This window comes from Netta rufina (genome assembly GCF_964035555.1).
Source record: "Netta rufina genome assembly, chromosome: 5".
Lineage (NCBI taxonomy): Eukaryota > Metazoa > Chordata > Aves > Anseriformes > Anatidae > Netta > Netta rufina.
The window spans coordinates 40,928,567-40,943,103 of NC_140128.1; the positions used below are offsets into that span (position 1 = coordinate 40,928,567).

Sequence of the window (14,537 nt, forward strand, 5' to 3'; positions counted from 1 at the left end):
ATACAAGTTTTGGGAGAAAAAGCAAAGCTGACTGCAAATAAGGTAGCTTACTCTTCCTACATGATATTGTCAGATTAAAAACATTTGAAAAAATGCAGAAGAAACCACGGTGCTACATTTGAGGAACTGACTACAAACTCAGTGACTAACCTCCCCTAAAATTTAGTGGTTAACAAACTAATTAATTGTTAACCTATAGTTTTTCTTCAGCTTTGATCTGTTTTGTTTTTCTTTTGTTTTTGCTTTTGTAAAATAACAAAAACTGAATTTCAAGTACCAAAGGAGAATAGTAATTTACCAATTAAAACAATCAAAGAAAGAGCCACCACAACCCTATACCAAAATAACCTATTCCCACTGGAAAGCAAGGACACAGTAAAGTTTAAAAATACTTCTTACTCAACCTACCTACAAACCAAGCATCTACCTCAACCTCCTGCAATAACTGTCAAGTGTGCCAGAGCTCTACTCAAGAGCTTCACCTTTTTATTTTTGCTAGACTAGATGGTCTTCTGTATTAACTTTCCGGTTATCTAGAGATTTTGTGCTTTAATAATATCACAAATTTCTGAAAAGGTGATTTTTGTTGGATGCATATATGACAATGCACACGTACTTGTGAATGTTTTAACAAGCTCTTCAGACAGCACTATACAGTTGCTGCATTAGCAAAAAGCAATCTGTACTTGCTTCATTTGAAAAAATGGATTACGGAATTGTCTTAAATTCATAATATCTAATGCCATTTGACTTGAATTCTTAGATAAAAATACATACAAATAAATATAAATTCTACATTAACGTTGAACTCAAAACTTGAACCTGATAACTACCAACTTTTCTAGCTATGACAAATTAGTACTGTGGCTTCATGAACTGAAAATGACAACTCAGCCTTTCTGCCAAAGACAAGCATCCATTCACTTGGCTGTATAACTACTGCAACTTCTACCAAACACAGTGCCTGTGAAAAGCTCAGATGACTCAACTGTTCACCGCATACTGAATGATTAAAAGGCATAAATCCTGAAAAGGAGTGGGAAGCACAAAATTAAAGGATTTTATAGGCATAAATATGCAAAGAAAGAAAATGAAGCTGGTGGGAGAAATCTAATCCTGCTCCTTGGCATAAGTGGAAAGATAGGAGTTGGTTTAGGATTTATGCATTTTCAGAGCTTCCTCTTTCATTCCTATTGAAGTTGACACAGACACAGCATACATGATTTACATGCATACCTCAAAGAGTATTCTATTATTTTTAACTTTTTGCTCAATATTTTTTAACTTTTCCACAATCTGCAAGCAAGTTTTCAGAGTTAATCCCATGGCAAGATGCTGCACTTATTTTCACGAAGAAAGTAATTCCTGTTTCTGGAAAACAATTACAAGAGCTCAGTACAAAAAGTACAAGGTCAAGATGTGTTTTCTCCAAAACAAACAAAAGTGCAGCTTTACTCACCTTTGGTTTTACTACAGATTTACTTATGTTAGCAATCACTTAGCCCCCTTCAATGCAGTGTAGTCTACTGAGAACCAATAATTTGAACTAACAGCAAACAATTATCCTTTTATGACACACTTTTCCTAGTGTTTAAAAAAACTGGGCAAATTATAAGGTGATTATTCAGTAAGATTCAAAGTGTCTCACTTGTGTTGCAAAGCAGAAATACAGTCACAGGAACCTAATAACATGTGAAAACTGAAATCCAAATAGTTTTGTAATACAAAGCTAACACTCTTTATTTTTCAGTGCTCTGCCTAGCCAAAATGTCACTTATGAAAAGTGCCAAGGGCTTAGCACTTATGAAGAGGAAATCACCATATAGATGCATTGTACACTCAGTGCCCCAACAATCATAACTCTTGGCTATGCAGAGAGCACCGTGGCCGAAGTGAAAAGGATGAGGCAACTCATAGTGAGACAGGATATTTGCAGGATATTTGTTTTACAAAACAAATGACAAACTCATTGAAATAAATGTTGAAAACAACATTTTCTGGACACTCTCAAGGTGTTTTGCAAAGGATACATAAGCACCATGATAGTAATTTTAAAGTGAGCAAGATTGATGCATACAGTGTGATTAATGAAGTAATAGGCTAAGGTCATCAAACAAGCCATGGTAGAAATAAAGCTGCAGAAATCCAAGGCACCATTCCATGCTGGATCTTGGAGGCTATGCTACCTCACTGGCAGCCCTTCTTGTTTCTTTCTCCTCCTCAGAGACCTGGAATTCTTTTTCTCCTCTGTCAGAGGGGCTTAAGGAAGCCTGAATTCTACAAAATGCAATTAATTTCAAATGGACTCCAAGAAAAAAAAATCACTTTTACTTATGAATGATAAAGTAGTGTTTATATAACCAAAAGATTAAGAGGAATTTAAAATAGCTAGGTTGGTATCCTTCTGCGCTCCTTTATAACAATGATCTTAATTCACATGACAGACTGTAGTATTTCTACATTAGAAGACAGATGTGCAGCGTACAGCATATACAAACTTCTTGTAATTCCAATAGTAGTCAGAAGAAATGTGTTTTTTTTTGTTTTGTTTTTGTTTTTTACATTGACTATGGTTTTAATACAGAAAACTTTTGAACAATTAAAACTGTTTTAGAAGTCAGTCAGATTAACAAAACAATGCAATTCAAATGCTCAATCATTGGCTACAGTTAAACATTTACGAAGTCCAAAATCAGTCAAAAAACCCAGTGTATTCTCATTGGAACTTTATTGAAAAAGGTCTCTGCAAATGAAGTAAAAATAACCTACATTATATTTTGTCTTAGCTTGCTGTAATGACACACACACACACAGGCCTGAAAATACCTTTTTGTCAACTAAAATACAGACAAAACTCAGAAGCTTAATGGTTCATTTTTTAATTCCTTAAAGGAATCTAAAGAGAACAGTGAATTCATTCTGTGTTAGCAATTTAAGCAGGGGTACATCTGTGTTACTTTGAATGCTTCTTTATTCACCTGTACTTGTGTGGAACCCTGGCAACACCCCTCATAAAGATATAAATTGAGAGGGAGATTAAGAACAGTTGGAGTTATTCTGGCAAAGGCAATTTTTACAATTCTCTGAGGATTCTGATTATTTTAGTAATGATGTTTCCCTCATCTGTCTCTTACCAAGTCTTTTGCTCTCCTATTTTACATCTAAATAGCAATTGTGTACAAACTGGCGAATATTTAAAACAGAAAAATGCTTCTAAGTCCTTAAAATATGTGACCAATCATTATTTGGGTAGTCACTGCAGTTAATCGTGATGCATTTATTAATGTGTAAATATCACATTTCCTTTGGCATTCCACTCTCCATTTGCCACTCATTAACGTATTGTTATTTTAAAATATTAGTCCCTGAGAAGACACCAGATTTTCACTGGATTGGTCTCACACTTGAAAAAGCATTTTTATATTCCGAATGCATCAAAATAGCAGAATCTCTAGGCAGATACGAAGTGGGATTCACTGAAACACAATGTTAGTTCTAATGGATGGATGATTGTGTTTGGTCTTTTGAAACTTTGAAGTATAGGTAAGTCTTGATCACACAAATTAATAAATCCTAAAGCTGGAGTTAACAATAACCATTACACCCAAATTCTGCAGCTTAGCCCAGCCAATTTTTCAAAAGGTCAGGTTGTGAACTGGAGAAGATCAGGGAGGTCCACCGCATAGCTTTGTTGCCAGGCATCTCTCGTCTGGATTGTTGCAGGCATTTATTAGTATTCGTCAGCAGACTCAACAAAGCAAACAAGAAATTCAAGCACGAATAATAAAATGAAATGCTGCTATATAACCCTTTGTCATTCAGCAAATATGGGACTTTTTAGCTACATTGTTCCTAAACCTGGGTTACTACTTTAATTTTTCTCCACAGTGCTGACTGAATGAGTATGCATGTGTGTTAAATGCAGAGCTCCCTTAACAACTGCAGGACTGCCATTTAATCTGTTGGTAGATGGACCATTTCCTGTGGGAACTCTAGCTATGATTTCCAGATCCACCAAATAAATCTCAGATTAAGATTCCAAATGAAACCTGCCTTTGGCAGATAAAAAATGTCAAGATGGATATAAACAGTAAAATTATAAATTATCTAGGTGTTGCACGATGACTTGATGTGCGTTTTTTGTTTACACTTTCCCCGATATCACAACTATACAAGGCATTCATCAAATGTCACACTTTCATAATATTGGAGGCATCATTAAAACTGTTTGGCTAAGGACCTTGAAGTGTTTAAGCAGTAGCTCAAAAGTATATTTGTGCAAAGTAGAAGAATAAATTTACATATCAGCAGCAGCTCATAAGGGATGGGTAAATATTCTGTTTATCTCTCATTGTAATTCAGGTTAGTTTAAATACAGGGTTTCAGGATATCATTACAGCCTATATGGAGCTATTACATAATTTCCAAACATAGTGTCTGCTAGAGTTTTACTAAGCATGCAGTGTTTATGTTTTCTAAAACAGCTAAAAACAAAGTAAGCCTTTCTATCCCATTTTTCTTTTGCTATTGTGATCTCAGACAATTGCTTTTCACATATAACCCCTTCCATTATCTAAATCTTAATGATCCAGAACTCCCTTTTATCTAGGCAGGGTCATGTTTCCTGATGTCCATTAATTATAGTGAAAATTCGCTTATCCAAACGTACTCAACCTCCCCTACGACAAACAAACAACTAAGGCTTTTCTGAATTTAATATTCTGAACAAAATCCCAGAAAACTACAGCTTTAGGATTAGTTAAGAAAAAAATACTGTAATTTAAAGTGTCCGACTTAAGAGAAAGGTCACTCTGCATAAAGTACCAGGAAGACACCTTACCCACATACCCTCTACCTCAAGTAAAAGCTCTACTAAAGCTGTAGATGAACTCTCAAATGAGAGTCTCCAGTGCATTCCCTGGAGAACCAGAGCATGCTTTTTTTAACGGAATCCTTTGTTACGTTACTCTGAACTTAAGCTTCATTCTAGCTGTTAAAATACAAGCACCAAACGTTTATAAAGAAGAAAATAACCAAATTTCTGTACTTTTGCTAGGTCTTCTAAAAGGTCCTTCTGGAGCACCACATAACAATCACTGTGGGAATAAGCACTGCTCCTTCCTGGAGCACGTTTCAAAACATTCTGAATTTAGCTGCACTCAAACTTTAAAGAACTAAATGATTCAGTATGCACTCTCCCCATCTTTAGTGCTTGCAGGACTCAGCATAGATCAGGCACTACACATTTTCAGTGTATTGTAAAGGGTCTAACAAAATCACAACACCCCAATGAGTCAGGCAGATACCTGAGACTTCATTGTGCTTCTCATGAGGAATGTTTCTCCATGCAGACTGGCCACAAATGCACTGTATTTAACTATTCAAAATGTATAAGAAATGAAAGGGGGTGCAAAAAGGAGACATGAGAATTTATACACATGAAAGGATTTATGAGAAAGATCAAATAGCATTTGATGATTTTTCATTTGTTGTTAGCTCTTAAGTCATGGCACGCTATTCCCCCTTCATCCACGCAAGATGTTTTCTTCATCTTTCATTCTTACTGTTGTTCAACATGAATGTTTATTAATGAGCCAATGTGATTGATCTTGCATGAGTCATACACAGGAATATTATTCTCTTGACCTCTAGTTCGCATCCAGTACTAGACAGAGAAACATGTTACCACCCTTGCCACTTGGAGATGGGCAGCTACACAGAGTATGTTTGATGCTGAAAGCAAAGCTTACATGGAAGACAAATCAAAACAGCAAGCACCATTCACTTACACAAGACAAATGCATACACAAACACACAATGCAATGAAGACTATTGTCTATGCATAAGCTTATTGCATACACTTGTGTCTGAGCAGCTATATATACACCTAACTAATTCATTAGGTTTACATACCTGTACTCCTCCTCTGTTTTTCCTCAGTTTTGCAGGACTAGAAAACAACAGCTCACCACCAGATAAGACACTTACTTTTCAAACTTCCCTGCACAAACTGATTCTGCGATCTTATTCTAATCTACACTACTGTGGTTCTTTCAAGAACCTTCTCTGAAAAGTTTACTGGCATGCAATTTTAAAGCATTTTTATAAGCCACAAAAATATTGTTTTGCAGGACAAGAAGCTACAGTGAAAGTATCTGTACTTACATAAAAGCTGACATCAAATTCTTACAGGTGGAACTGGTTCATTGACACGCAATACATTATGTGCTTTAAGTAGTGATTTAAAATAATATATATAGTTTTCAAGCATTGGAATAACATCTAACAATTGTCTTTGAAAGTAAGCAAACCACTGTCCCTTTAAAAATAATCAATTATCTCATTTTAGGAAATGTAAATAATAATTATGCAATGTTTTCCATTCTGGAGCCAGCAAAATTATAACATTGTTGTCAAAACAAAACAAACAGTATTTTATACTGAAAGTCTCCACCTAATTTCTACCCTGTCCTTAAAAATCACGGTCACTCAGAAATATGACCAAGGCAAGATTACAGTAGTTCAATACAATATAACACAGAACAAGTATACCTGCACCCATTCAAACCCAGTACATGGTATGAGCCACATGAGACACAAATTTACCTTCAGTATTTGCACTCACCACTTTGCTGTCCTGCTAGCTCTTTTGTAAAATTGACTTATCAAGTCCTGAATATACGTGTAAATACATAAGGCACCCAATTTCAGGTCCCCTCCTATGTTTTCACACTATTAATGATTGTGCCGGTTTTGTCATGCATGTAAACCATGTAAAAGTAACAACACCGTCCAGGTACAGTGCCCTGCAAAATGTAAAGCTATGCACCTATTTGCTAATATATGTTTATTTATATAATGGACTATGGTCCTATGCTTTCTAGCTTGTATTCTGAACATTTTTCATCTGGAAATTATAGCCTCCACTGGCCTGCTGCCAACACTCCTAATACATTCCCTCAAGTATTCTTAGAGAGAAATGAGGAAAGTCACTACCCTATTAAAAACTGGATCCTATGGAGATAAACAGTACATTTGAATTAGATACAAACCTAAAATAATAAGCCTTGCACTTACCCCTTCTTAATATACCAGACTAGAGACAGAAAGACTCAATCCATGCAAGAACATTCCAAACAATGCAGAACATTAAAAATAAATTCTCAACTTTCAAACACTTCAGATATATTTTTCTTAAACACTGCCTTTCTTTCAAGCATTTTATTTTATAGCACCTGTTAACAGGTAACATATTATTCCACGTGACCACCATAAACCTGCTACTTTTCAGTACTTTGTTTTTCTTAATTCTGACTAGATGAAAATTCACTCAAGCAATCAGCTGAACTTAATATCAGACATGCTTTAGAATTCTTGTTTTTCACGAAATAAAATAATCTGTAAGATCTCATTATGTTATTAAAAAAACTGAATAAGTCATTATTATGTTTTTCTAAAAGGACCTTTTTTACCTTCCAAGTTATAAGGTAAGAACAGCTAGATATGGTACTGTACCCACTGCAAAAAGGAAAGATATCAGAGATAAAGAAAGTGGAACACAGAAGGACACACAATTCAACTTTAGACATTTAAACAGAAGATTAAAATTACTTTGATATAGTAGTTCAATGAGAAAATGTAATAGAACCAAGGGTACCTAATGAATATTTTGTTGCTGTTATTTTATTGAGGTGCCATCTTTATGATAAGAAAAAATAAATTGTTAACACTCAAATAGAAGTTTACAAAAAAAACACCTTAACCAAACCAGTATGACAAGATTTATTTATTTCATAATCCTTTTTTTTTTTAGTGTCCTAAGAGTACAAGCATAAAGAAATTATGACTTACTAATGACTGACACACACACAAAAATAGAGTATAACACATTTTCTTCCAAGTTTTTCTATGTTCATACAACAACTTGCATTACATTCACAAATACATTAAATGGTAGCTTGGAAGAGATAGCTTTCTAAATAGCACAAAATTTTAACTTACTGCATCAGAAGAATAAAACACATGAAACTCAGTAACTACCCAATTTTTAAAGTATCTGAGAACTGCAAAAGAACATCATTTCTTGCAATTCAACAGAAAATATTTCACAGAGAATCAGTTCGTGGTATTCACTTGCAGCCTACTTTGGAAAAGTTAACCTTTTGAACCATTCTTTGGGTATGCTGACCCCTAAAGGTCTAAAATTACTAAATCTGATTAAGCCATAACACATTTGAAATATAAATTTTCCGAATACAGTTCTCCAGTAAGTTATTACACCATAACTATTTTTGTTTTCAGTGTATTTGATTAAAAAACATTTTTAATTTAGGTCAGTAATAGCTCAAAATGTCATGAATAAAAAAGGGTCTACAAGTAGTTCGTTATACTTATTCCTATCTATATAATATAGATAGGAATTCCTTTACATTACTAAGAAATGCATTATCTCCAAAATGGAGTATTCCTTCTCTCCTCATGAGAAACTTGATATTTATTACAGTTTTAGAAAGAATACAGAGCATAAGATAACCCAAAAGAAATAAAGTCAAATCAGGTTCCCATGTAAGAGGCATTTTAGATGTTGACACAACTATTCCATTTTTTTCTTTCAACCTACATATAGCTACTTCCTGAAAAAATCCACCCTTCTATGATGTACTGAAGGTCTCCTTCCTGTGTGTGTGCTTTCTTCAACCTATGCATTGTTATATAGACACAGACCACTTCCCAACACTTTTCTCAGTAAGTCATTCATGTAACATGCTCTCAAACTAAACTTTAGAAAAAGTTTCTCTCACGAAGCATAGAAGAGAACAGCAATATGGTCATCCAAATATAGAAAGAAGCATCTATCCACATCAAGATTAAAGTTCCATGAACCATGGAAAGGATGAATGCCGTTCCTTCCACATTAACCCTCTCAACCTCACAGCCTACCTTACTGACTACATTTGGTTGAGGTAATAGTGAGAAATTACTAATATTAGTAGATGACAATCATACTTCGGCCAGGTATGAATAGCAAAGAAAGTTACTTTGAGACTTCAGATTTGTTGTTTACTCTCCAACATTTTAAATAGGGTAAGTGTAGTATACTGGCTGAGAACTTAAATAAAACTTGTCAGGATTGTACAAAAGCAGCTTCAATAACCCAGAAAATAAAGCTGATACGTTACATTCCTTACTTTGCCTGCACATATATAGAGGTCTAGAAAGAATCACATTTGTAGCTGCTCTCCTGTTAACCCAAATACTTTTCAGAGGCAGCGTTTTTTTTTTTGTTTTGTTTTTGTTTGTTTTTTGTTTTTTTCCCCCTTTTCTTTTCTTCCAAAGTCAGCTACATATCGGCAAGAACAAATACATTCCAGTCACTGCCTAGCACTGGTACAACACCTGAGGTTCCTTATTAATATCTTAAAAGTCCTTACCTTTTGACGAGTTCTCCATTTGTTCTTCTGAACTTGTTTGATCTGGCACTGACTCCAGTTTTTCCTCCAACATTTCAGAGCTAAAATAAAGCAAACTCTAGATAAATAAACTTGAAACAATACTTTATAACACACTTATACTTTGCCTTCATTTGACAGAAAATTTACAAGACAAACGATTTAAAAATATTTATAATAGCACAATAAAGTCTGTGTACTCTAACAAAGAGTGTTAAATTGTATTTCTCAGTAAAAGATATTTTCTTCACACATCTAGTTTACATTATGCTTTAGTTCAGCTTTCTACAGCATGCAATGCCTTCATGGCAAAATTTATTACTTTGTCTTCTTGTTCTAGAGTCTGATCTTGGAAGTACATGCTGCTGAGCACAGCACAAACCACACTGAGTAGTCCACTCTCGAAGGAATGAGACTGCTCACTTTGGTAATTATTACAGATGGTAGTATATGCTTCACTTTAAAACATTCTTTCACCTGCTTGAATTTCCTGGCTAAATACAGATGAAGTGGCCCTTGACAATGCCAACTCTGTACTCAAACATTTTTCTAAACAAATAAATAATTTAACGCATCCTACTACTTGCATACATATTGCTTCAGACTGTACAGTTTATTACATGGTTGCAATACTTCATGTAACTGAGGATCTTCAAAAGACAACCCTCAAACTCAAACATAAGCCCTACAGTAAAATGTTAGTTTTACTATGTAACATTTTAAATGTAAAAATATATATTATTATAGGTTAAAAATTTAAAGAAAGTAGTAATCTTACTGATATAGTAGGCTTACCAGAAATTTTATTACTTACAAAGGCATCTCCTTTAAAATGTATTATACAAAGAACAATTTTTCAACTTTTACTATATCATTATGCTTATTTTGTATTTCTTCCCTGCAAAAATTTTTCTACACTTATTAAAAAGATACAGCACATGCCTTGAAGATGCAATAACCAGACCATGAAAATACCCAAAGAATTGTCACTGTGTTGATAAATGTAGAAGTTAAACCAAAACACATTACATAAACATTTTAAAATTCAAGTGCATTACACCAGGACATGTATTTTTAATTAATAAAGCAGGAGACAATTTTTTTTTCCTACATGACACCAAAAGAGGCAGATATTTTCTTTTTTATCTCTCAAATTATAAAAAATATAATACTTCTGCAAATACGTAAAATTAGAGACTAGCATTTATTCAAGAAATCCATATCTAGCTCATATTTGTTTTTACCTATAAATTGGCATTATAAGAAAATGTTGACTTGATGTGCTTAGGTCTTAAAAAAACAAAACAAAACAAAAAAAAAACCCACTTCATTACAGAACACCAAGTTCCTTATAGATGTCCCTTAAATGAAGCTGTACGCTTCTTTTTCAATTCTGTATAACTGTGTTGATCTGGAGTTGGCAATCTTTTCCTAAGTTCCTCATTTACCTTTGGATTAGCTGAAAATATAGAAGGTTATTAATATCAAGAAATAGGTTTCTGTCAATGAAGCCATTTCCCTACATATTGCACAAAAAGGTTCATAATAATTGCAGTATTTTAATAAGATATTCATATAGCAAGACATGAAGAAAATACGGTATTTAATAACCTCTGGAGTATTTTAAAACATGTCTTAGGGCCTTAATGTGCCTAGTAATATACTATTTAAAACCATAATTTTATCCCTCCACAATATACAGTCATTCTTCCTCGCCATTTACCCAGCTAATGAATGCCAGCAATTAGTAAAATGTAATCCCATTGCACAATCATTTTAATGCTTTTAGCACTCAGAAAAGTAAACACCAAATTAATACTGCTCAAGCCATATCAGATCCTAGTTGGAAGCAAGCAATTATAGTTCAGCTCCTCAGGTGTAATTAAATGATTGGAATGATTTAGTTCCATAAATGCAAGTTAATTCATAAGCAAGCAACAAATATACTGGGAGTAATTACAAGAAACATTGACAGTCTAAGCAGGGCATGTTCTTTCAAGTACCTCAGGTAGGAAAATGCTGCCCTCTCCTGGAAATAATAGAGCATATCAAATAGATAATTGGAGAAAGAAGTCGAGACTCATTTCACAGACTCGGTAGCGAAAATATGTTCTGTTAATTAACAGGTATTTTCTGTTGTAAACTTACAGAAAATAAACATACTTTTGATATCAAATTAAGGCAACCTTTTTATCGAAGTGAAACAAAGACCTTCGGGGAGCTCCCTAGGGTTCTCAGTATACTTTCCCTATTATTAGAAATAGAAGGCCCAATATTCCGTACACTAAGTAAACTGGTTGTTCTGAACACATACAAGAACACTGCAGTGGGTATCTAACTTATGTACAACATTTATGTATTATTCAAGATATAGCTTTACAGTGGGCGTTTCAAACGTAACATATCTTTGGAATCTAAACTTACCAAACTATTATTCAGTATTAAATTTCAAGTCAACACCTATCGGCAGCTGGACACAACCATGAAGGTTTTCTCAGGAGGAATCATCAAAAAAAAAAAACAAATACAATTATTTCAAGGCTTTTCTTTAATTTCAATACAATCAGCTAATAATCAATCTATCTAACAATGAAAATAAAGATGAAGAATAAAATATATTGGTAGACTTAAACAAAACTGAAAATACGAGATGAAACTGTAAATCAAAATCTGGAATTAATTTTAAATACTGACTTCCCTATTCACTATCTATTTATTTAATCAGTGTTTGTTAAGACTACTACTTCTACATTAAGCAAAGAAACCGAGGGGGGAAAATAGCCTTTATCTGATGAATATAATAAACAATAGTCAAGTAAAATTCACTCTAAATATTTAAGTACAAAACCACTTACATATAAACATATATATATATTATATATAATATATATTTACATATTCTGTAAATATAAATTAACCAATATCTTCCCACTAATTAAAGAAATCCCAGATCTACCTATTTTGTCCTCTACAGAAATAACAGATGCTTCCCAGTGCAGCACACACCAGCACATGAAAGAATCATATGCTGGGACCAGTATCTGACTATTTTACACATGCATAAATTGACTGTAAAAAAAGCTTTATTCAAAAGGATGTATCATTGCTAGCGCATGAAATTGTTCTTTACCAAGAGAACTTTGGCATCAAGATATGCCTTTGTTCCTGATCTCTGTGTATTTCAAAACAAACCAAAGTTGAACACAAATATCGTCACTGTGACTGTACCTACTGTGGAAATTAAATAAATTACTTTAAGATGTCGTATTATTAAAAGTTTAAAATGTACAGCACATTTGCTTTGCCCTTTGATGTCACAGTCCTATTTTTCTATTCAAATCTTGTACACTGTAAGTTAATTGCTTTTGGAAACTACTTATTATTCATGTAAAAATTAATGTGCCAATGTGTTTAAATCCTTTTAAATGACCATTCATGCATCTTTCTTCTTTAAGTGCCAATGAGATCTGTCAAAGATATCAATGCAAGATGGTCTTAGAGAAAGTTCTAATAAAGATTTTTTTTTCTGCTAACATAAGATTTTCATTTTCGTCAACTTTACTTAAATTCCATTAATTTTTTAAGCTGCTTTTAATAAATTCACAAGTAAAAAATTTTAGGCTCCATAGACTGTCATCTGTGTTCCAGCTGACTTTATGAATATTAATAACAGTGTTATCCTGATTAAATAGGCTTCATATAAAATCCCTGTGAATCCTATAGCTCAGACATCTCATTTTTCCAACTCTTTATGAATTTGGATTCAGACATTAAAGTGAAAAAAAAAAACTTAAAAAACAGATTCAATGGTACATTTGTGCACCTTAAGCAAAAAAAAAAATTAGATGTTCTAATGAGTCATAATTAAAATTGATAGGTCCACATACTGATATTTCAGGCTTTCTGTGAATATGCAACATATTTTAAAACTAATGAAGACATCAACACTTCACAAAACAAAGGATTAAGAATCTATTATCAAATAGTAATAATATTTGTCCTTAGCCTTACCTTAAACAACAGATGATATCATCTTAACTCTTCATATATGGACTGCTGATTTTCAGAAGTACCTCCCAGAGAGAAAAAAAGACTAGATGCTTAATTTCATAAGTATATGTACGAAATACATAAACATTCCCATTTAGCATGGGTGCCCTGTGGAAAAAAAAAAAAAAAAAAAAAAAAAAAAAAAAAAAAAAACACAACAGCATTTAACTGGTATATACTTCAGCAAAACCAGCCTTTTCCTAAAGAATGTCAAAACAAAGGAAATCTTATTATTGTCCAACAAGAGTCAAGCAGTCACAGTTGCAAACTCCCAACTTCTTTTCATGCTTATGTTTGAATTATTCACAACCGTAACAGACAACCATGGGAACTAAGCTCACTTAGCTCACTACACTGCCTTCATAATTGTTATTATTATTTTATTTAATACATTAGTGCTAAAATTACTACTTCTTACTGAGAAGATTGTCATCAAAATATTTTGCCTTTTGGTACATTGCATTTTGAAGTGGATCTTAGAAGGGGAAAAAAAATGAACAAAATAATGAGTTATTTAAGAAGAAGGCATTCCAATACTGGTTCAAATTACTTACCAACACAAACACTTGAGAGGAATTAAACAAAAACAAGAGGTATATAAAAACACCATAAATCTACAAAGGTACGAAGCATACAGTGCTTTTGCAGTTCTGGGTAGCTTTTATTGCAGCTGTGGACATATTTCCACTTTCAGAGGAAAAAAAATAAACAAAGAAAAAAACAAACTCAGGAGCTTCTGCAGCATATAGATTATGCACACACAAGTGAGCACCCACACAATATCACAAACTTTCAACCATCGGACCAGTGATGTTGACCCAAAGCATTTTGACTCCTGCCAGTCTGCCGTAGCTCCCAGCACACTCCCCCCTTGGGCAGCAGATGAGGAAGTCCAGCTTTTCAGTTCCTGGAGCTCAGTTCCTGACTTCCCTCCCTGGAAACCAAAGGGCTGAAAACCCCTCTGTATGAAGCCCTGATGGATGTAAATCCCTCTTCCTTGTTTGCACATTTACAGGTCTTGAGCTACTGAATCTTTGC

The 14,537-nt window shown here is 33.7% G+C and overlaps 1 protein-coding gene across 1 annotated transcript in view; it reads right to left on the reverse strand.

The window, feature by feature from the left end:
• Positions 1-9,482, reverse strand: part of MIPOL1 (mirror-image polydactyly 1) — a gene marked incomplete at its 3' end in the record, with an annotated part of 154,972 nt that extends 145,490 nt beyond the window's left edge. The window contains exon 1 of the mRNA XM_084286945.1: positions 9,432-9,482. Within this exon, the coding sequence (XP_084143071.1) occupies positions 9,432-9,450 (19 nt within the window). The 5' untranslated portion in view covers positions 9,451-9,482. The remainder of the gene's footprint in view (positions 1-9,431) is intronic.
• Between the last annotated feature and the right edge of the window lie 5,055 nt (positions 9,483-14,537).